Genomic DNA, 23,400 nt, shown 5'->3' on the forward strand with positions numbered 1-23,400 from the left:
ATGGGGCTATATTCAGAAGGGCTTATTTTTTTCGCCGGAAGGGGGTGATGAGGTGGGGGGGGGGGGGGATATGTTTGGAATGTAATAGTATTGTACTACTCAATAACTGGATTCTATCATTTGGATGCATTTTTTCCATTTCTTTCATTGGCTGAAAGCCCGCCACGTGATCTGCAAAAACTGCCTACAAATAATGGTCTGCTCATATGCATTACCATCCGGCAGTGATTTTGCTACATAGTCTACATAAAATATTCTAATCATTTGTAGTTCTGCCAAATTATAAGTTATAGGGCAGCTTGTCTTCCAGAGTTGTGGGAGAGGTCTGATTTGTCTTCTAGACCCGATTAAACGGCAGGAATACAAAGGGATTTCCATTAAGAAAACAACCATTTAACAAAAATTGTTTTATTGCAGAATTGCTTCGTGCAAAAACTTTCAAAAGCTTCATCCAGGAATATATACTGTTTTAATGTAAGTAAAAAACAAACTAAAAACATCAATGCACATGTGTCTTGTTTCAGGTTGCTGTTGGGTTATATATTGTTGTTGTTATTTTTTTATATACGTTTAGTTTTATATATATAACCAATATTGTTTAATTTTTTAAATATGGTTTTATTAATATGTCCTCATTTAAAGGGGTAGCGTCGTCACCAAGATTTTTTGTCAAAAAATTATTAAAACGTGGTTTGACTACGGACAGATGGGAAAGATGTGGCCTAAAACTTGATCACGTCGGTCCGTCGTTTCCCCATTCACAAAAACCAATGTCTAAAAGGGCTTCACGTGATACACTTACAAAATATAAAATATTGTAGATAGCCGGGCCTGCAATGAGTACATTTTGGAAGACTACCACAAATGATTTGTCAACGATTGGGATAATCTTTAAGGTGACTGGTATCGGTTTTCAGCACTTTCCAGCTCTTATACTTTGACGGGTCAGTACTACAAAATTTTTATTAGTAACTTCTATAATAATGTTATGAAATATTTTTTCAAAAATTTAAGGTGGCTCTGAAGCTGCCTCGTATATATTTTATTTAACTTTGCAGAAAGTTTATTTTAACATGTTGATCGATGTTCAATAATAAAAAAAAGGGTTAACGAGCTCATTTTTGAGCTTTAAACATTTAACCGGTGACGTCAATAAAATAACCAAAACGCATTTGCCAGTCACTGGGCATTAATTTGATACCACTTTTGTAGCATGTTGTTCTGACTCGTTAAAGAATAAAGGCTTTAAAGTGCTTAAAACCGATACCAACCACATTAAACGCCGAATGTTCCTCGGGCCAACATGTAGTATTTTCTGCAAGTGGAGGCTTGATTAATTCCGCCAGGAATTGCTTTGAATTGATCATCAATAAAGAGAAATAAACTGAATTGAACTGGAGGGTACAGACAGATAAAGGTTTTGATTCGATTTGTTTTGTTTCTGCTATGAATTGTGTTTTCAACCACTGATTCGTCTGCCAATGCTTTTTTAGTTCTTTTAAAAAAATATTCATATCTTCGAAGATGTTGATTTTATTTTGTTAATAAATGTTAATGTTAGTTAATTTTGAATATAAGAGTTAAAGTTACATGGGAGATTTTAAGGGGCAGTTTAAAAGGAATTATTATACGTTTTGGTATTAACTATGGTAGACTTTTGAGGGTACACTCATTATCAACAACAAAGCCTTTGAACAACAAAAAAGGCATAAATCCATTCTACAAGGTGTGAATAAATATAATGAATGTTTTAAAAATGGTTTTCTTCCAGTTAACTTTGTCAAATTTGAAAACGTCTGCCAGACGTTTTCAAAGTTTTAGGCCACTATTGTCACTATTGCCCTATCCGTTTGTAGCCAAGCCACAAAAATCAAGCCACACTTGGACACTTTCCACTAGTACAGTACCTTTAGGCAGTGCTAGGCCACTATGAGTGGATTTGTACCTTTACCAACACCATCACTGCATTTCCAATTAGCATTAAATCGCGGTGACACCGTCCCTTTAAAGCTTGGCAACATTGGATTTTTTGATCATCTTTATTTTATCATGCCTACGTTTAATTTTTCCACAGTGAGTGTGCTCCGTCAGCATCTCTACAAATACTCTTCGACAAAAGTGAACATTCTTTCGCTGATGGTCTTAGTTATTCAGGCTTCAGATGTAAATTCCAACCAAGAAGCTATTACAGCTGGTATAACTGCAGTATTTGCATGGCTGGCACCAAAAGTAATCTTGAAGATTTTTGTATAAAATGCCCTGCAGGTAATGTTTCATTGTCCTTATACTGTAACACATGTCTTTCTATGCCAGGTGATCGAAAGTAGTATCAGTTAGAAAGGTTTAGAAACGCCCACGTTTGGATACGGAAAAGGGTACTCCCTGCACAGGGTATGGCTTATCGGACCTTTCCCATCCTGATCCCATATGCAAATAAGCTACTTCGACACTCATGGTACCACGTCATACAATGTCAAAAGATAGACAAGATACGCAGCCAAACCATTTCGTCTAAAAACTCTCCCTTGCACGTATTCAATGGACGATAACCAACTTGCATAGAAGTGCCTCGTTAACTGTTGGCCCATAACAAAGAAAGCCTGAGTGCGCTATTTTGCTGGTGGGGTTTTAGATAAATATGTCCCCCTAACGCCGCCAATACAGCCTTAGAATTGTAGTTTCATAATCACAATTGGCTCATGTTAGTTTTTTTCTTTTTAAAACTTAAAACCCTGCTGCTTCATTTTTAGGAGGTTTTTATCAGGACGAAATGGGGCAAATTCACTGTAAGAGATGTAGTACGGGTACATATGTTCCGGAAAAGGATCATCCTGGAAAGAGTGCAACCGACTGTCGTGCATGTCCGTATGGTAAGGACCATAGTAAATAACAAGTCTGGAAACAAAGAGACGACAAGCGGTTGTTGTCGGTACTATTTAATTTTTCCCGGAATAATTTTGTCAACCACACAAAGACAGAATTTAACTACATATTGCTAGGAAGCCTAAAGATGTGGTCTTTGTGCCAGTGTTTTATAACATGATTGCAGCGTGTGACCACCGCTGACTCTACTCAATCATTCTAATACGGTATTATTGCGTACTATACTGTACACGATGGTGCAACATAGACACTGTGTTTGATGTTACACTGCATGTCTTTGTTTTTAATTACTTTCTCCGTCACTATTTTAATGAAGATTAACTGTAATCGTGTAAGGTATTCAGAAAGCCAAAATCTCAACCGTTAATTAACACATGGTCCTCATTTTGCCATGGATCCAAACGACAATAGAAAAATCGACGCAAAAGCTCTACCACTGCACTTCAAAAGGAATTATCTAAAACTAAACACAGGCAGCCTGAAAATAATTGATACGTGTGAAGAAAAGACTTTGCATTAAATCTACTTATCATTTTTTTTATAAACTGACAGGTACCCGGTCCAATGAGACTGCTGGCTGTCGTGCATGTAAGTGTCTTAATAATTTCTACCGCTTTGATCGTTTTGGTCCATGTACAGCATGTCCAGATTATGGTCTTACATGCGACAAGGATGCAGCAATCCTGGCACCAAACTATTTCTGGAAGTGGAGCAATACAACCATGGAAGAAGATTATTCCAAATTTGTTGAAAACATTCACACTCCTGGACCTGAATACAACAAAAACTTTTCAACATTTCAAGGACCATTGCCGAAGCCACTGAAATGTCCCTACCCAGGGTCCTGTAAAGGTGGTATTACCTCAGCGTGTAATGTGGGATACAAAGGAACCCTATGTGCAACCTGTTCTTACAACCACTATCTCCGATTTAACAGCTGCCTTCAATGTCCAAGAATGGTTGTTACCATCATTTCATGTGTTGTAGTGATACTGGCCTTTGCCTTAATTTTCGTGATGATTTTCTTGGGAGACTCTGTAAAAGTTCGTAGACGTATCGAAGAAGATGGTAGTAGCACAGGAAACGCTCGTCCCCGCACTGTTGCAGATGTCATCATGTCTTGCGCTAAGATCGTCATTGGATTTTATCAAGTTGTTGTTGGTATCTTCTCGGCATTGGTGCGTGTCAGGTGGCCTGCAATCCTTATTTCCATGGAAAAATATCTGAAATTTGTTGAAGGAAACATTTTACAATTTGCACCACTGAGCTGCATTCATCCTGCACTTGAATTGGACCCATTCCTGCAATTTGTTTTAACCATTGTCATCAATATCTCGATCGTTTCTTTGATATTTCTTTACCTCTTCCTAAAGAAATGGTACATCAACAGGATGGAGGAAGAAGAAGAAAAACAGAAGAAAATCTCGAACTTGAAGAGGTCGTGCTATCGAAATATTTTCTTATTTCTTCTTTTGTCATACCCAATGACAAGTAAGAAGATCATTGACATTTTACCTCTACCTGGCGTTTGCCTAGACATATGCTACACCAAAGATCGGACTGATTGCGTTTCTCTTTTGAAGGCGGATTACTCCATCCATTGTTTTAAATCTCGACACAACGTCTTCTGGCACATAGCTGCTGCCTTTGCCCTGTATCCTGTTCTCTTTCCTTTGCTGCTACTGTTTCCCATCTACAAGTATCGTGAAAAGAACCCTGATCGTAACCCTAGTGAAATTGCTTTTGGCCTCAGAGTGTTTTTTGAAAACTATAAAGAGAAATATTGGTTTTGGGAGATCGTCGAGATGTACCGAAAGCTGATTCTAATCTCTATAATTCTGCTGTTCGGATCTGAAAGCCGTTCTCAAATTGGTATTGCCGTCATCGTAGCCAGTGCATCTGGAATTGCGTACACTATCTTCCGGCCGATAAAAGCCAAGTTTGAAGATCGACTGCAAACGTTTGTTCTTTGGATTATTTTCTTTAACGTTTGCCTTGGCGCAATATATTCACAACCTGACGTCAGCAGGAGCCAAGAAGAAAACAAGTCTATATTTGTGAATGTTGTGTTTTTGGCCCTCAACAGTGCCGTGCTGGTATTAGCCTTGGGTAAGTCTTCAACTCTTTAGGTGGCTCTTTATAGTAATTCGGAAGTCTTTACAATTACATTTGCATGAGCTAATTTCTGTCTTAGCAAACCATGAAATCGTGTATGCAAACAAGTAGCCATGGCTAGGAAGACTCTTTCAGTAGCTATCTCTCGTTTCTATGACAACTAGGCTAGCCTTGTGTTTGGGGCAAGGTTACTTCCAGACGTTTTTCTAAGTTTTTACACGGTGAATGTCCCTTTTAAAGGCGTGACGTAGTAAATATCTAAAGGTTTTCCTCTGATAAAGCCATAAGAAACTTTGTACGTAATTTTCGGTGGTTCTCACAATTTTCGGGGTTTTTTTACGCTCACTGTGTTAGTGCATGTAAAAGATTTGACGAGGTTTTCATATGGGCGATAAAAGAAATGCACTAGAGGTTGAGAGGGTTATGCGTTTATCATTTAAATCTATGCTTTTTTCCTAACATTGACACTGAAATCTTCTGTTTGCATGCGCGCCTTCCACTCTACTAATGCGTAATTTCTCCTCATTATAAAGAAGTGTGTATAAAATTTTAGACATTCGTCGTAATTAACCTCGCCTTCCCTTAACCATGTGGTGATCTGCGCGTCCTCAAAATTTCGTTATTGTAAAGGGTCCCAATCTGATTTCAGTTTTGGCCACTTTTAATGTAATTGGTCACTTGCGAAAACATGTAACTGTCAACCTCTCTTATGTACTTCTGCGTTTGCCCACATGGCTTTTTTTCCCAATTGTATGTCCAAATGAAAAATCGCGTTAGAGAATAGGGAGAGGGTGGCTGATTAGAGAAACCATAATGGCGAGAGTTATAACATCGTATTTCGTGTAATTGTCTTTTTAGGAAAGGGATTACTTCATTTGAGGTCCAGCTGGGAAGCAATATCTTCTTGCCTGGTGCGATGTTGTGACGATGAAGGCCGTCCCAGCAGACCCATTTACATACAGATGCAATCATTTGATGAAGAATTTTATGTTGAGGACTAGAAGCTTTTATCGCTTTATCGTGTAACTTATCAAGCAATTACAGGCTTTCATTTCTCGCCATTTTTGATATTATTGACAGACTAACTTTCTCAAAGGGCAGCATTTAATTAGCGTAATTTGTTAATAAGTAAGTAAATTGGTTAGTTGGTTAGTTAGTTATGAGGCAGTGTGCGCGTTAAAAGCGTCTTGATTATTTTCATCGCTTTAACGTTACACATTTTCAAAGCCCCTTTGGTCTAAATAGGGTTAAGAGTATAAATGTACTTGTAAGAACAGGAGAACCAACGCAACAAGCAGAAGAACCAATGATCTACAAAACCACCGTGTTTACGATCAATTATAATGCCTCGATAAACATTTCTTAAAAATGCTTTTGTCCCAAAAAGCCTTGATAATCACTCTTGAATATCACGGACCTAGAGTGAAAAACGGAAAACGAAAAACGTCGAGAAAGATCTTTTTTCTCTTATATAATTATATTTTGCGTATACCCCTAAACTATGGCTTGATTTGCAGCTCTTATAGTGTGGTTTGTTGTCAGATATTAACTTGACCTTTAAAGAAAGAGAAAGGGGAAAACGGTCCATGATAAAGCAAAGCAAAGTCGAGCAAACAGGTCTTGAGTAAACCAAAAAGTTATCAGCAAGGAATGAATTGAGTGAATTCCCTTTCTCAAACTATAAGAAGTGTATGGGAATTGTATGTTGATGAGAGGCCTTTGGGGTTAAGTTGGTATCATATATAAAAAGCATAAATGTTGGAATAAATGTATCCTTGCCCTTAACGAATATAGACGCGTTTTTTAAGCCAGAGAGAAACAGTCACTTACAAAGTAAGAAAAAAAAATAATGGGTTGCTTAAAAAAGAAATGTTTGAGTATCTTATTAGTCTTGAATTAGTAGTTATAATTATGACTGATAAAAACATAAATAAAATTAAGAGTAAGGAGTGTTAAATTCAGATGCTTAAAATTACAAAACTGTAAAATTTTTATACTATTTTTATACCAAATATACATGTAAGGAAATGTTTCCTGTGGTTATGTTTTAACGCAACTAAGATAAAAATTATTTTACCAAACAAGAGGTCCCTTCACAGCAGAGTTCTGGCTCTCGCAATTTGGGAGCTTTTTCGTTCAAACCATCATGACGTCATTAATTCATACGTCACAAGGCCGCCTTGATAACTAACCAATCAGGACAAAGACTTCATAGAATAGATGTTTGCAACGTACTTCAGTTAACAATATTCGGCGATGAAATTCTACCAGAGATTTGCGTGGAAAATTTGCGTCATGGTGAAATTCAGTTGCCAATTTAGCAATAAGTGTAATTTAATTCCTTTAAAGTAGACTTGGATCAGATGAATGATTTGGAAAATATTATAATAATTATAATTTGTAAAGATCCAAATATTACAAGTGTAGATTACAGGGCAGCTTATTTTTATATTTTACTTTCTAACTGTGAAAGGACTGGCACTAAGTAAGAAAACCATTCAGCGTAATTATACCGACCTTAAGCAAAATGGCTGTCATTAAATTCTGCTGTTTGGTCAGGTTTGTTTACCACACTTGAAAGTATAGAATTATATGCTACACTGTGAACATTTAGTTTTTTTGGTTACAATCCTGCGAATTTGTTACTCATTTACATTTAAGAGATTTGTGTGGAATTATTCATCCTGGTCTGCTTAGCCTCCTTTTTCATGTTTGGATAATAAATAATTTATATCCCTGTAACTTCCCATTAGATGGATGTATTGCCTTAAATCTCAATACACTAGTTTACTTTTACTTGATCTTAAAGGTAAAGTAATTTAATTCTCTTGACAAATGATTCTCCTGGGAACCTAAAGTTAACGGCAGACATATTTTCATAGCGGCTGTGAAAGTGAAGTTCTTAACCACCGTGACCATAGAGTTTTCTTTTGCCTGTCACGATCGCGGCTTCGCAGCAAAAAAAAAAAACTGCTGCCACCCAGGGTATTCTCAGACATCACAGAGCAGAAAACGTCGCTCTGAGTAGCCCAGGGGCATTGTAAAAAGTCTCAGCACGTTATGCATTTCTCTGAGTAATGTTTCCATGACTAGGCACCACATAGATACTAAAGCATCGCATAGAGTCTAAAGACAGGTTACTTGGTTAAAGTGCACCTAACCCCCGAAACAATACTTTCAAAATTGATTGTGCATGAGTTAGATAGTTGAATGGTTAAATATTTCTTCATCTCAATGTTGCGTTTTTAAGTTATGAAGGTTTTTTTTTCCAATATGTTAATAAATATGACGTCTACCCAGGCTTTTAAGCATACTTGTTTTGCTTATATCATTATTTACTCGCCATTACCAGACACCAAATTTACAATAAAAATTGTGGAAATTGCGAGTATTATGATAATACTTTTTAAATACTGCTTGTGTGAACCAGTCAAAATCTGTATATTGAATGAAGACTGGGTAGACGTCATACTCATTAACATATTGGAAAAATAAACCTTCATAACTTAAAAACGCAACATTGAGATGAAGAAACATTTAACCATTCAACTCTCTAACTCATATTGTAATTTTCGATCTAGTAATAACTAATATTTTATTATACTTGTAAGTTTTTTTCTTGTATATGTATATTGTATATTTTCTTTGTATATTTATACGTTATATTTGTGCATTTTTTTTTTCTATTGAAATGAATAAAAAAAAAATAAAAAAAAAACTCTCTAACTCATGTACAATCAATTTTGAAAGTATTGTTTCGGGGGTTAGGTGCCCTTTAACATTTAGAGTAAGTTCTTGACCAAGTCGCTTACCATGTGTTACTGACATAGAGATAGCTAGAGCTTCCACCAGCCGTTTCTGCCGACCGTCTATGTTTTTTGTAATTTGTTTTAAATTGCAAACACAACTTCGATCCTTATTTACTCATAAACATACCGAAATAATAAATTCCCTTTACTCTCCCCTACCCTGCTTCTAGTTGGGACTGGCTTTCAGGACTGAGTGTATCTGTGTTTGGCCACAGAAAAAAAACATTGTGGTCCCCTTAGCCGGGAATCCTACTGTATTTGGAAAAGGTAATGGCTAATTCAAACCAGTTACAAAAAGTCACTCGTCGTTTCCAGGACGCCAACATTTTTTATTTCCATTACAAATACAATATCTACAGAACAGCTTCCGCAACGACACAGAACCACATGACTTGATCTTGATTGTAGAATTCAAGTCTGGCTATGAAGGTTCCCTAATAGGTATGTAATAATAAAAAAAAAGCGTTAGGAGTTGTAATTTCAGTTAGGATCCGGGCTTTGGATCGCTCAAAAATCGCCTTTACTATGTTCGAGATTGTTTCGAATCAAACAACAATAACAAAAAACATTGCAAAAATTACTGCAGTTTTGGCACACTGCTTTTGAGCTATGTAACAAAAATATATAAAAAAATGTTATTAGAATTTGTATTATCTTCAAAGGAATCAAAAGGTAAATACATTGCTCTAATACACTTGTTTCGGCAATTGAAGGCTGTATACAAACATTTTCTCAACAGGGCAAAACGTTATGCATTATTGACTACCAGCAATTCAAGTTTGATGTATAAGCCGAAGAGTGAGACCAAGATCAAGTGACACTATCCTACTAGTAGAGTCGTCGAACAAAAAAAAAATGGTCGCAACAGGGATTGCTTCCAAAACCGACACGGGTTCATTGTCGTCTAGAAAGTTGAAACCTAACATTTTGTGGCCAAAAACACGGTATACAGCCTCTTACGCACACGAAAAATGTTTTTTTCGCAACCAAGCTTAACTGTCAAGAAGTAGAGACAATTATCAGTATATCATAAACGAGGCATTCGAATGAGGGATCTATGGATATCAGTTTTGGTAATTTCAAGCAAAATATATTATTAATTTGAATAAGTGATAACCCGACCCCCCTTCTCCCTAAAAAGGACCTTATAAGATTTTGACAATAAGCGCTCTAGTTGATAAGACATTAGACAATAACCGAGCTATTACGCGCGTTTTGATTGGTTGATGCCTGTACATGTCATCTATTAGAGTACAGACGCATAGATGACGTCACGGCTTAGTGTGACTGGCGCGCGTGATCAGAGTTCAGAGTCCAAATCAGTTTTGTCGGCAAAGTTTTTCAAAATTCACGTGGCCACAATAAACAAAATAGTTCAGCTTGATTATAAATCTACACTGAGAAACAATCCACTAAGTATCGTTAACCTTTCGTAATATTTAACTAGGCTAAACAAGCTTGAAGTAGAAATGAATGATTCGAGAAATTATCGAAATATTTGAGAGTTTGTCCGATTTTGAACAGTTGAACGACACAACAGAAAACAAATGAATGGCGAATCAACGCTGAGGTTAAAGCTTACAGATTTCAATAACTATCCGGATGGAATTAAGATTAGTTGTTTTTCCCTTGACGTTTTGATTTTCCATTTTATCGGTTTAATTGACGGAAGACTTTATCGTGAAATAAAAAAACGATTTAGCTCACCGGTAGCGGCATTGCTTACAGTGAAGTGTATTGAAGTCTTCTGTTATTGTGTAAAACAAATTGATTCCATTTTGCCGTGGGTCTGTTCAGTTATAGATCAATGAATATTGCACTGGCAAAATGGACTCTGCTTGTTAATTAGATTATATATTTCCCGATTTAGCTATCACTTTCGATGACTGAAAGCTTAAATAATTTTAAGTTAACCCTCATACGTAGAGCAAATTCATACTTCCACTGTGGAACAAGAGGATTCTGAAAGGGGGTGGGGGGGGGGAGGTTGACTGGATGGAACTCTTCTAAGGTTTTCGTTCTATTAACGCGCAGCGAAATTATTTTGCACTGTCATTAGAGCCGCCGTCTTGGATCCGCCATATTGGTTTTCACTATTTTATTAGATAGTCAGAAAATATTAAACGGAATTTGATACGAAATCAAGCCAAAACGCCAATGGAATGTAAAATTAAACAAATCATACAATTTTGTTTTAAAAAAAGCTGGAAGAACAAATAAAAATGTCAAAAATGACGATTTTTGGCCAGACCTGCAAAATGGACACATAGTTGACATATCAAATTTTCTTCAGCTTCTGAATGTTTCGAACTCAGCGCTATAGAGTAAATCTTCCTTTCTCCCTCCCCCACCCCCTTGTACGTCCGAGAGATAATAAACAATTTACATTCAAAAATTGCGAGAAATATCATCTACTACTTCTTTGATTACTGTACCTTCAAGCCAGGTGGAACGTTGAACATTAGACGGACGTCATTGAACGACAAAGAATACGGCTCTACGACAAAAAGACCAATTTTCACATTAAAAGGCTTAAACTGTTTCTGCTTGTACCTGTTTTCGCTAAGAGTATTAGCATTTTGAGAGTTTTAGTTTTTATTAGACTTTGAGATTGACACCATAAACAAACTCGCCTAAAGTTTTGTGTATTCGTACCGAAAAATAAAGTTACTCGTGAGCTGATTTACGTTATTTCACTCGACAACATTGCATAACTAGTATTTATCTACTTCCAAGTCTAAACAAAATGAGAAAAAGGTGTCAAAAATTCCCATCCGTATAGCACAGCATCCGCCCAAGGGTTTCCAACTGCATTTACTATTAAATGAATACTCACCTCCTTCTGCATAATTGCAAAGGTGTGGAAACTCACTGCATGGTATATCCCGTGCGTCACTGAAAATAATTTGGTGGTCTTTTTTAGAGATCACTTCAATCTGCATTGTTGTGGCAAAAATATCCACAGCTTCAAAAGAAGAAAATGAATATATATATATATATATAAACAGTTTAGCAGTAGTTTCACAGGGAGCAGAAGAGCAGGGAGCAGAGAGTTTCCCGCTGACTTTACCGTCGCGTAAACAAAAAGATCGGATTATAACGTATGACAAGCTAGCGCCTCGTCTTCTACTAGAAAGGTGTCTGTTGGTGTTCCTCAAGGGTCAATTTTAGGGCCGCTATTGTTTACCATCTACATCAATGATCTACCTACCGTCCTTCGAAACAGTACTGTTACATTATTCGCTGATGATACGGCCCTTCACTGCTCTTCAGAATCAGCTTTTGGTTTGCAGACCATGCTAAATGAAGACCTTGTCATACTAGCACAGTGGTTTCTGACGAACACAAACTAACATTAAATGTTTCGAAGTCTAAATTTATGCTCATCGGTGGTCCGAAGAAGCTTACTTATTTCAGCGAAGTGGCCTTGTCAATCAATGACAGAAGGCTGGATCGAGTAAATTCTTTTAAGTATCTGGGTGTGATCATCAACGAGAACCTGACTTGGACAGATCATATAGAAAACCTCCGTAGTAAGGTATTGCAAAGGTTGGGCTTACTACGAAGAATTAAGAGTGTGCCCGTGAGAGAACAGGGCAGAACCAGGTAACAAGTGATACAGCTCATATCACCGATTTCGCCCAAACTTAGCATAAATGTTGGGTATGGTGAGCTATTTACTGTGGCAAAACATTAACTCAAAATATTTTATTCCCTTCAAGTTATGGCACCTTTTGAAAAAAATGGCCATTTTTCACTAATTTATGCATATTTAATTAGCTGACTTTGATTGACCAGTTCCACAAGAAAAAAAGACTTCTGAAAATAAAATTCACTGCGTTATATTCTGTGGTTATTAGGCTTTAAGTACAATAATTCACTTCAACCGTCTGATTTGATTTCTTCTCCTCAAACGGTCTTTTGGAAGGTACACATTTCGTACAGTTGGAAATAGCCTTTAACTAGTGCCCAATATCTCCCATGAGCAACAACTTATATACATTATTCTTACATGGGTATGAAATCCATCATAAACTTCACATGCCACAAAATTTGGGACTATTTTTTATATGAGGAACTAAACACACGTACTTACGATTTGCTATTCATCAAAATTCACCGAAACACAGAAGCCATTTATTTGCCTCAATGCAAAAATCGGTAGATAGCTAACAAGAAATCTATAGATAACAATAAAATAGGGAAGAAAGGAGTTGGGACATTTTTCGGAGCGCAAGCCATATATGGCATTGTGATAGCAAATGTAAAAATAGCAGCGAAAGATTTTCTTCAAAAGCCGCTCAACCATTAGGCACACAAAGTAAAAAAAGAAAGTATACTACATACATGCCACTTATCGACACACAGATGCTTTCTTTTGAAGAATTTGTTCTTCCTCGCTGCACTTCGATCCTTCGATCGATCTCAATGACATTATTTGCTTTGAGGGGCGATGAACTTAGCCAATACATCGTGTTCATTCTTCGTGAAAGTTGTAAACAGGTTGTCAATAAAGTCATCAAAGAGCTGTTCAAAGTTCACGGAAGGACACTTGTCTCAGCCAGTTTGCATGAAATAAATTTAACTGGAAAATAAACAGCCGCCATGTTGAATTTCTACCTTTGAGCCTGCCGTTTCAGTCAGCGGTACGGCCGTTCACTGGGTATCACGCGTCCATCACGCGTGACCACACGCGCGATCATTTGCTTTTCTTCCGCGAGTGTTGTTGGATGCGTTTGTGATGAAAATGAGAATATTTTCAAATTGTCGTAGGGAAAACAATTTCCTCCGCTAAGTTTGACGTGTTTGCCGCAATGTGATGCGAACGAACTTACAATTGGAGAGAACCGTTGGAATGTCCACGAAAGAAGCTCTTCCAAAATTAGCAAACTAACGTAGTGACATTGCTCATTTCTTTTCGTTGGGAGAAAGGAGGGAGAAGAACCAAATTTGACGTCCGAGAAGAGATTCAGAAAAAAATTTATGACTCAAGATTTTTCACGGTCGGCACGCAACCAAATAAAATATTCAAACCGGCTTTTGGGGTGGCAGAAAGGCAGTATCGTCGACATTTACCGCCAGCGATAAACAGTTTTTAGCATAAAAGACGCTACAAGTTAAACAAATCAAAATTCAACGTCTCCCAGTTACTTTTAGAATTTTATTTTTTAGCTTTTCAATTCCCTCCCCTGGCGGAAATAGTGATATACCGCGCATACGATACATTTTTACCAATAGAATAAGAAAATTGAGAATAACATTACCACGGGATAAATCATATAGGTGGAAGCGAGGAGGTTTTTAATCGTTTCTTGCGCAAGTGTTTAGTTGGGGGAGCGTCTGTGCTAATGAAAAAGTATCACGTAGGCTTTAGCGACGCAGTTATATGGCGCAGCAAATATATACATATTCTATAAAGGTGTGAATGTAGAGAGAGAAAACAACAAAGAATAAAACGGGTTTCCCTCGCGTTGACCTCGAAAAAGACAAAAGACTACCTGTGCTGGTTGAAACATTAGCTAATAAGTTTGGCCGTCTTGCATAGTCCTAGTCTTGCAATAAATTTGTTAAAGAAATAAAAAACGCACCCGAGTGATTGTTGAGTTATATAGACGCGGGAATTTAAGAACACGAGAGAAGGCATAGAGAAGCACGAGGCGCAGCCGAGTGCTTCTCGCACTTCTCGAGTTTCTAAATTCCCAATCATATACTCAACAAACGGAGAAATTTTTTTCTTTTATGAAATGTTAAAGAAATTGCGCGCGCTAAAACTCGTGACGTAAGCAGCGTGCATTATAACTCGATAAAGCACGCGCGTGACGTATGCAGCGTGTTTATTGAGTAAAGAACAATGACCATCACAGCGCGCGCAATAACTCGGACATTTTATAATTAGTTTTAATGCGGTGCACCAAAAAGTCTGATTTGCGTCTTTGTAACTCACATAGCCACTAAATTGAGTAGGTGAGAAGAAAATTTTTTGAAGCCGCAATTCGTCACTGCAAGTGGGATCAAGAGGAAAATTCCCCTAAAAGCCCTTTCTAAAACAAAACTCAGTAATGAATCGGTAAATGGAAGAGGAGATTGTGGGACCCGAAAAAGAGAGTGGACAGCCTAGCTACCAAAGTGTAATAAAATAGACGATTGAACAGAAGGAATAGATGTACAAGCCAGGTAACAACCTGACCGCCATCTCGAATGTCCATATTCACCCCCTCCCCCACCCCTAAAAAAGAAGAAACAACAAAAAAAAACAATAAACATACTAGTTTTAACCTGATATAAGATGGAAAAACTTGCTCTATTATTTAATGTTTCCGACATTTCAGAGCTCAATTTCAGAGCATCAAAACCGATGCACGCATACATTACACTGCATCCAGTGTATTTCCTTCAACTATTATCAAAAAAATCAATGGAGAAGTTGAAAAAAATTCTCACTTTACAAGAAACGCACACTACTTATAAGGCTAAGATCAAGCCCCGGTTGTTCAGAGGGTAGATAACGCATGCGCTAGATACTATTCCGACGAAAACAAAATTGCGGAGGAAAAGCAAAGAACAGAGGTGTATAGTGTGTATAGGGTTGGGTATGTATAGGCGTGTTAGTGTGTAGGGCTAGGCTATGTATCCCTCTATGAATATCCCTAACAACTATATGAGACTACACTACGTACTTGCCCCAGTGAACGCCCGTACGTGACTGAAACGGCAGGCTCAAAGGTAGAAATACAACATGGCGGTGTTTTTTCCAGTTAATTTCAGCAAATGGTTGAGACAAGGTCCCCGTGAAGAACAGCCAATGATTATGACAACCACCTCACGAAGAATGAACCACGATGATTGGTAAGTTCATCGCGCCCAAAGCAACAGTACATGAAGAGACGAGAAGGATCGAAGTGAGCGAGGAAGAAAAATCTCAAAAGAAAGATCGTGTGTCGATAAGTGGATAAGATTACTTTCTTTTTTAATTTGATGTGCTAAATGTTGAATGAGCGAGTTTGAAACACTATCAAAATCAAGCGAAAACGCTCCGAAAAATGCCCTAACTGCCACTCGCCAATATTTTATTTATTAAAGAAGTGTGGCAAAGAGGAAATAAATGGTGTGAATGATAAATAGAAAGTAGTCAGTTATCTCAAATATAAATGAAGTCCCCAGAATTGTAAGTAATGAGGAACCAGTAAGAATAATGTATAAGTTGTTGCTCATGGGAGAATGGGCACTAGTTAAAGGCTAGAAGTGTACCTTCAAAAGACCGTTTGAGGAGAAGAAAAAATCAGAGGTTGAAAGAGATTAAAGCCTATACCAAGAAAACGAGTGAAGAAGTGTGGATGAAAAGTCAGTAAAAATATGATATTGTGAAAAATGCCATCAAAGCCAAATGAGGGAATAAAATTTTGAGTTGATGTTTTGCCACAGTAAATAGCTCACCATACCAACATTTATGCTAAGTTTGGGCGAAATCGGTGATATGGGCTGTATCACCTGTTGCCTGGTCCTCTTATGGACACACTCTTAAGTGTTTACTAGACTATGCGGATGTCACATGGGGAGACAAAGCCAATTTGACTCTTATGAAGAAAGTCAAAGTTCTGCAAAATTTAGCTGCCAAAATTGTGCTCGATATGCCAAGGCATTCATCTGCTACCGAGGCGCTCCAACAGCTTGGCTGGGATAATTTAATGGAAAGAAGAAGACTTCATAGATTAATTTTGTTTTTTAAGGCATTAAATGGCTTGATTGACTGAGATTTTAATTTTTATAGCTTTAAAGACATTCATAATTATAATACTCGTGGACGAAATGACATTTGTAGGCCCAAGTCATGTCGCTCCTGGGGCCAGAACCGTTTTATTAATCAAGCTGCTCACGAATGGAACATTTTACCCGACAAAGCAAAAAGCGCATTTGACATTTTAACTTTTAAAAGACATATTAGAAGTATTTGATAAGTTTTTTTTAATTTCTTATATTCATTTTTTAAAATTTACCTTCTATTTTTAACTTTCACTTTTTAACCATTTTTACCATATTTGTTATTTATTTTATGCAGGGCCCCACTGAAAACCACCTTTTTGTGACGTGGAATCCCTGCTAAAATATCTTTATTATTATTATTTTTATTATTATTATTATTATTATTATTATTATTATTATTATTATTATTATTATTATTATTATTATAATTATTATTATTATTATCTAAAATCAAACGGTACGACCCTATCTGAAATCAAACGGTACAACCTATCTGAAATCAAACGGTACAACCCTATCTGAAATCAAACGGTACAACCCTATCTGAAATCGAACGGTACAACCCTATCTGAAATCAAACGGTACGACCCTATCTGTAATCAAACGGTACGACCCTATCTGTAATCAAACGGTACAACCCTATCTGATCAAAAGGTACGACCCTATCTGAAATCAAACGGTACGACCCTATCTAAAATCAAACGGTACAACCCTATCTTAAATCAAAAGGTACAACCCTATCTTAAATCAAACGGTACATCCTATGTGAAATCAAACGGTACAACCCTATCTGAAATCAAACGGTACAACCCTATCTAATAAAACGGTACACCCTATCTAAATCAACGGTACAACCCTATCTGAAATCTCCCTACTGAAATCACACGGTACAACCCTATCTTAAATCAAAAGGTACAACCCTATCTGAAATCAAACGGTACAACCCTATCTTAAATCAAAAGGTACGACCCTATCTGAAATCAAACGGTACAACCCTATCTTAAATCAAACGGTACAACCCTATCTTAAATCAAAAGGTACAACCCTATCTGAAATCAAACGGTACAACCCTATCTTAAATTAAAAACGACCCTATTAAATCAAACTACGACCCTATCTAAAATCAAACAGTACACCCTATCTAATCAAGTACAACCCTATCTGAAATCAAAAGGTACAACCCTATCTTAAATCAAAAGGTACGACCCTATCTGAAATCAAACGGTACAACCCTATCTTAAATCAAACGGTACAATCCTATCTGAAATCAAACGGTACAACCCTATCTGAAATCAAACGGTACAACCCTATCTAATCACACGACCCTATCTGAATCAAACGGTACAACCCTATCTGAAATCAAACGGTACAACCCTATCTAAAATCCCTATTAATCAAACGGTACAACCCTATCTTAAATCAAAGGTACGACCCTATCTGAAATCAAACGGTACAACCCTATCTAAAATCAAAAGGTACAACCCTATCTGAAATCAAACGGTACAACCCTATCTTAAATCAAAAGGTACAACCCTATCTGAAATCAAACGGTACAACCCTATCTGAAATCAAAAGGTACGACCTTATCTGAAATCAAACGGTACGACCCTATCTTAAATCAAACGGTACAACCCTATCTTAAATCAAAAGGTACAACCCTATCTGAAATCAAACGGTACAACCCTATTTAAATTAAAAGGTACGACCCTATCTGAAATCAAACGGTACGACCCTATCTAAAATCAAACGGTACAACCCTATCTTAAATCAAACGGTACAACCCTATCTTAAATCAAAGGTACGACCCTATCTGAAATCAAACGGTACAACCCTATCTGAAATCAAACGGTACGACCCTATCTGTAATCAAACGGCACAACCCTATCTGAAATCAAACGGTACAACCCTATCTTAAATCAAACGGTACGACCCTATCTGTAATCAAACAGCACAACTCTATCTGAAATCAAACGGTACAACCCTATCTTAAATCAAACGGTACGACCCTATCTGAAATCAAACGGTACAACCCTATCTGAAATCAAACGGTACAACCCTATCTTAAATCAAAAGGTACAACCCTATCTTAAATCAAACGGTACAACCCTATCTTAAATCAAAAGGTACCACCCTATCTGAAATCAAACGGTACAACCCTATCTGAAATCAAACGGTACGACCCTATCTGTAATCAAACGGCACAACCCTATCTGAAATCAAACGGTACAACCCTATCTTAAATCAAAAGGTACGACCCTATCTGAAATCAAACGGTACAACCCTATCTAAATCAAACGGTACAACCCTATCTAAATCAAACGGTACAACCCTATCTTAAATCAAACGGCACAACCCTATCTTAAATCAAATGGTACGACCCTATCTGAAATCAAACGTTACAACCCTATCTGAAATCAAACGGTACGACCCTATCTAAAATCAAAGGTACGACCCTATCTAAAATCAAACGGTACACCCTATCTTAAATCAAACGGTACAACCCTATCTTAAATCAAAAGGTACAACCCTATCTGAAATCAAACGGTACAACCCTATCTTAAATCAAAAGGTACGACCCTATCTGAAATCAAACGGTACAACCCTATCTTAAATCAAACGGTACGACCCTATCTGTAATCAAACGGCACAACCCTATCTGAAATCAAACGGTACAACCCTACCCTATCTGTAATCAAACGGTACAACCCTGTCTGAAATCAAACGGTACAACCCTATCTGAAATCAAACGGCACAACCCTATCTGAAATCAAACGGTACGACCCTATCTAAATAATCAAACGGTACGACCCTATCTTAAATCAAATCGACGAGGTACGACCCTATCTTAAATCAAACGGTACAACCCTATCTGAAATCGAACGGTACAACCCTATCTGAAATCAAGGCACAACCCTATCTAAAATATTAATCAAACGGTACGACCCTATCTAAAATCAAACGTTACAACCCTATTGAAATCAAAGGTCGACCCTATCTGAAATCAAACGGTACAACCCTATCTGAAATCAAAAGGTACCACCCTATCTGAAATCAAAAGGTACGACCCTATCTGAAATCAAACGGTACGACCCTATCTGAAATCAAAAGGTACCACCCTATCTGAAATCAAAAGGTACGACCTTATCTGTAATCAAACGGTACGACCCTATCTGAAATCAAAAGGTACCACCCTATCTGAAATCAAACGGTACAACCCTATCTGAAATCAAAAGGTACGACCCTATCTAAAATCAAACGGTACAACCCTATCTGAAATCAAAAGGTACGACCCTATCTAAAATCAAACGGTACAACCCTACATAAGATCGAAAACAAAACCAAATTTTGTGTTTTTTATTGAAAAATCAGGAATTCGGATTTAAAACTCCAGGGGTCTGTTTCTCGAAGGTCCCGAAACGCTTTCGCAAACGGAAAGCGACAGCAAAATATAAAACCTTATGATTAAACTGAGCTGTTTTATTCACAGATTTGTTGATAATATGAACAGACGTTTCCTCATGCAAAGATTCAGGCCTATACATTTCTCTGTGTTTAAGATACAGATAACTAAAAATGGTTTTGCGGGCTCGAAAAAAAATTCTGGGGCTTTCGAGAAACGGGCCCCAGATCCGGTAACTCTCTTTTGTCGAATTCGTACCCGAATCCCGCGTTGTAGGAAGTTCGAGAGACAAAGCCTCCTATTCGATAACTCTGAGTATAGTTACAATTTGAGCCAATCAAAAATAGCCTGTTGTCAAACCAGTTAGATATACTTTCCGTTAGGCTGCAAATAACGGTTCAGACTTACCAGGAGTGAATGTGACTGAAACATTCATCGGTTGACCAGGCCTCAGCACGGGCCATGGAGAAATTTTGTACTTAAAAGTTTTATCAGGAGGTCCTGGAAAAGACGAGTACATTAGCTTGTTAACCAAACACTAAATCGAACTAAATGCGTCTATGACCTTCTTCCGGGGCCGCCGCCGGCGCGCCGGCGGCCCCCCCCCGCGGGGCCCTCGAGAGAGACAGCTTAATGTCGAGAGCTTGGAGAATTGGAGTTTCCTAAAGGTCTTTAGAAGTGTGGGAACACCAAAAACAAGCAAATTATGCTTTTGACAACAAACATGTAGAGAAATATTGGCATGTAATACCAAATTATGCTAGCAATTCATTTTTTGAAAAAGGTTTCCGCGCGTCTAGTTATAGCCGAAGTTTGATTTATACCCGCAAACAAAGGTTATATCTTCCATGTGATGTTGAAAAATAATGTTTTCCATGAGTTAATTAAGTTGCTTACCACTAATTTCAAAACAGTTTAGACCAAAAATCCCCGTGACGTAGTTCCTTTACAAAAGTTACACGCCACTGTAACCACTAACATGTGTTCTGACGAAACGTGTGCTACTTACCGCAGTATTTGATATACTTGAATCTTATCAGTCCGGTGGACATGAGACTGACACAGACTGAGAGGTAAATAATTATCAGAAGCTGAGTATTCATCGCCATTCTTCACAAGGATGCCTAATAAAAAAACATGGACTGTCATTCTTGATCAACACAAGGCGGAATATCAAACAAAATAACGACTGAAAAAAGGTTTTCACTGTCGCAACATGATCATTGTTGTCATGAACCACAAAGCAATACTAAAGCGTTTGAGACCATTTCTTTGTCGCTAAAGGGAATTTTGATAAGAAAGAAAAGAAACCAAGAAAACAACAACAACAAAAAAACAACTTCATTTTCTATTAATATAAAGAAAGCCACGGTTGAACGTTTGTTGAACTGCTGTTCAACAATATTACAATATTTGTAAAAATTAAAGCTTCTTCAAAAAAACCTTCCCTAATGAAAAATTGGAAAATGGAAAATATTGTATTAGAAGAGCTTAATTCGTTCCCTCGTACTAGCAGAGATGGAGGGTGCGAGAGTCTTCTGTTTGCCGGTGGACCCTATCAACATGACCCTATCAAATACGTGGGTAGAAAGAATTCAGAGACATCTCTACAGTGGTCCGCATCGCTACCAGTGTAAAATTGCGTTATTAGCGGAGATATATTCATGGTTGTGTTTATGGTTCTACTCGAGCCAATATCTACTCTCAAGTGAACAATAACAGTAGGACTACAACCGTTTTCTAAGACGGTGTTCTATATCTGACACATGATCTGACAACTGTATCTCAATGAAACGTGACACTCAGCGAAAATCGAAACTTGTGAGATGTTTTGAGAATTGTTTCTTTTCTTTTCTGCTAGATACTAACCTAATTCCACCATACCAGCACGGTTACGAACTTTAGATCAGCGGGTTGCTGTTTAGCACTTTCGTACAAGTGTGTATCATAAATTTAATTTGAAAATTTTGCGAAAAGAAACCTTCGTCACTCTTAAATCGTCGCAATGGCTGTTGGTTTGACAGCATTTTTTTTTTTCACGACCACATTTTCGAAAGAGATTGACTATTAATTTTATAGCCGCAATTCATCTAAACAAGTCAGGAGTCAGTGTATATTATAAAAGCAGGGCCGTAACCAGACCTTTGCAATAGACGAAGCAAGATCTTGCTAGGGGGATTTGGGGGCATGCCCTCCAGAAAATTCTGGAATCAAGAAGCTCCGAAACTCTTTCAGAGACATTTTTCATGTGGTATTTCTTGAGAAAAATCAACCTCGTGCAACTGGGGAATATTTTCCCCACAATTTTGGGTAAAAATCAATACGAGGCAAGTGCTTCATCTTGCTTCTTGCTAGTTTAGGCCCTGAAAAGGATTTACTCTCGACTCTTCCTTATTGTAAGGTAAAAAAAGCCCCACAGAGCAGCAGCGAACAAGACAACGCCCGTCTCTTTTTAAAAAGTATATTAAGTTATTCTAGACATATTCAGGGTATTAAATCAAAGTTTAGTTAATCAAGAAATTTTACTTATCACCTGCTGCAAATCGCATTACTTAACGCCCACGATTCTGACAGTAGAGAGTGGATCATTAGCATACAGTTAAGAACTGTATCATGTTATTGGCCGTTCGTCGATCGTGTTATCGTGTTATGTGATAAGTGCTGAGAGCAACTATAGCTTCTTGAGTGTTTTTCAAACTTCCAAGTGCATCCATATCTCAACAGACAGGCGCACAAGTAAAAGAATAAACCAATTTTTCCAGAGTAACATGTATAGGCAAAAGGGAAACAAGTGGTGTCTGTATTGGAAATCATCCGCCGTCTTTATCAATTATGTTTTGTAAAGATGGAAATTCCTCATCGATAGAAAAGTTGGAAAGACCTTCATTCTTTTTCAATAATACTTACACGGCCTGAGCAGTACGGAACAGAGCAGATAGCTTACCTTATTGGAGCTGAAACACAAATAAAACGCAGAACAAGAACGGAAACCTTTAGTCTTTCTTTACAAATCTATAGCAATCAGCGGGACATTGAGCAATGGGGTTCATGTTGACAACGAAAGGGAATATAGCATAACGTAACACAAAGGATAGGGAAACTTATTTAAATTCCTGTGGGATTCGGTTGTTCTTTAACATAATTATCTAGTTTCGACCGCACTACAGAACAGTTTGGTCATAATATTAATTACCTTGTTCATTAAGTTGTAAATTAAAGACAGAGACGTCCTGTTTTGGTACAGATGGCGCACATCCCAGACCCAGTGACCCAAATCCCATTTTCCCAATGAAATTTTCCAAAATAAAAGTTCCCATCTTACCCCTTCAGGCACCATCTTCTAGGTTCGATCCTACTACACAATAGCTTCGTCATAATAATTTAAAATTCATCTTCTAGGTTCGATCCTACTACACAATAGCTTCGTCATAA

The 23,400-nt window shown here is 37.5% G+C and overlaps 2 protein-coding genes across 8 annotated transcripts in view; one reads left to right on the forward strand and one right to left on the reverse strand.

Moving 5' to 3' along the window:
• The window catches only part of LOC144654264 (uncharacterized), a 40,003-nt gene extending 31,600 nt beyond the window's left edge, over window positions 1-8,403 (forward strand). For all 3 annotated transcript variants that reach the window (XM_078514366.1, XM_078514348.1, XM_078514356.1), the window contains 5 exons: window positions 418-474; window positions 2,075-2,265; window positions 2,751-2,870; window positions 3,436-4,992; window positions 5,857-8,403. In XM_078514366.1, coding sequence (XP_078370492.1) covers window positions 418-474; window positions 2,075-2,265; window positions 2,751-2,870; window positions 3,436-4,992; window positions 5,857-5,999 — 2,068 coding nt within the window. In that variant the 3' untranslated portion in view covers window positions 6,000-8,403. The remainder of the gene's footprint in view (window positions 1-417; window positions 475-2,074; window positions 2,266-2,750; window positions 2,871-3,435; window positions 4,993-5,856) is intronic.
• A 712-nt stretch (window positions 8,404-9,115) lies between these two features.
• Window positions 9,116-23,321, reverse strand: LOC144648237 (uncharacterized). Of its 5 annotated transcripts, XM_078507875.1 has the most exons (7): window positions 23,162-23,182; window positions 22,876-22,922; window positions 20,978-21,092; window positions 20,377-20,469; window positions 11,644-11,772; window positions 11,243-11,304; window positions 9,116-9,241 (listed from the first exon to the last, which is right to left on the reverse strand). In XM_078507875.1, exons 3-7 carry the CDS (start codon window positions 21,075-21,077, stop codon window positions 9,161-9,163), a joined length of 465 nt encoding a protein of 154 aa, XP_078364001.1. In that variant the 5' UTR covers window positions 21,078-21,092; window positions 22,876-22,922; window positions 23,162-23,182; the 3' UTR covers window positions 9,116-9,160. The 5 variants fall into 5 exon arrangements, with proteins under 5 accessions (XP_078364001.1, XP_078364005.1, XP_078363990.1 ...); XM_078507879.1 differs by lacking the exons at window positions 22,876-22,922; window positions 23,162-23,182 and adding an exon at window positions 23,291-23,321; XM_078507864.1 differs by lacking the exon at window positions 22,876-22,922 and having other exon boundaries at window positions 23,162-23,243.
• Between the last annotated feature and the right edge of the window lie 79 nt (window positions 23,322-23,400).

This window comes from Oculina patagonica, chromosome 1 (assembly GCF_052425735.1).
Source record: "Oculina patagonica isolate OP01 chromosome 1, crgOcupat, whole genome shotgun sequence".
NCBI lineage: Eukaryota > Metazoa > Cnidaria > Anthozoa > Scleractinia > Oculinidae > Oculina > Oculina patagonica.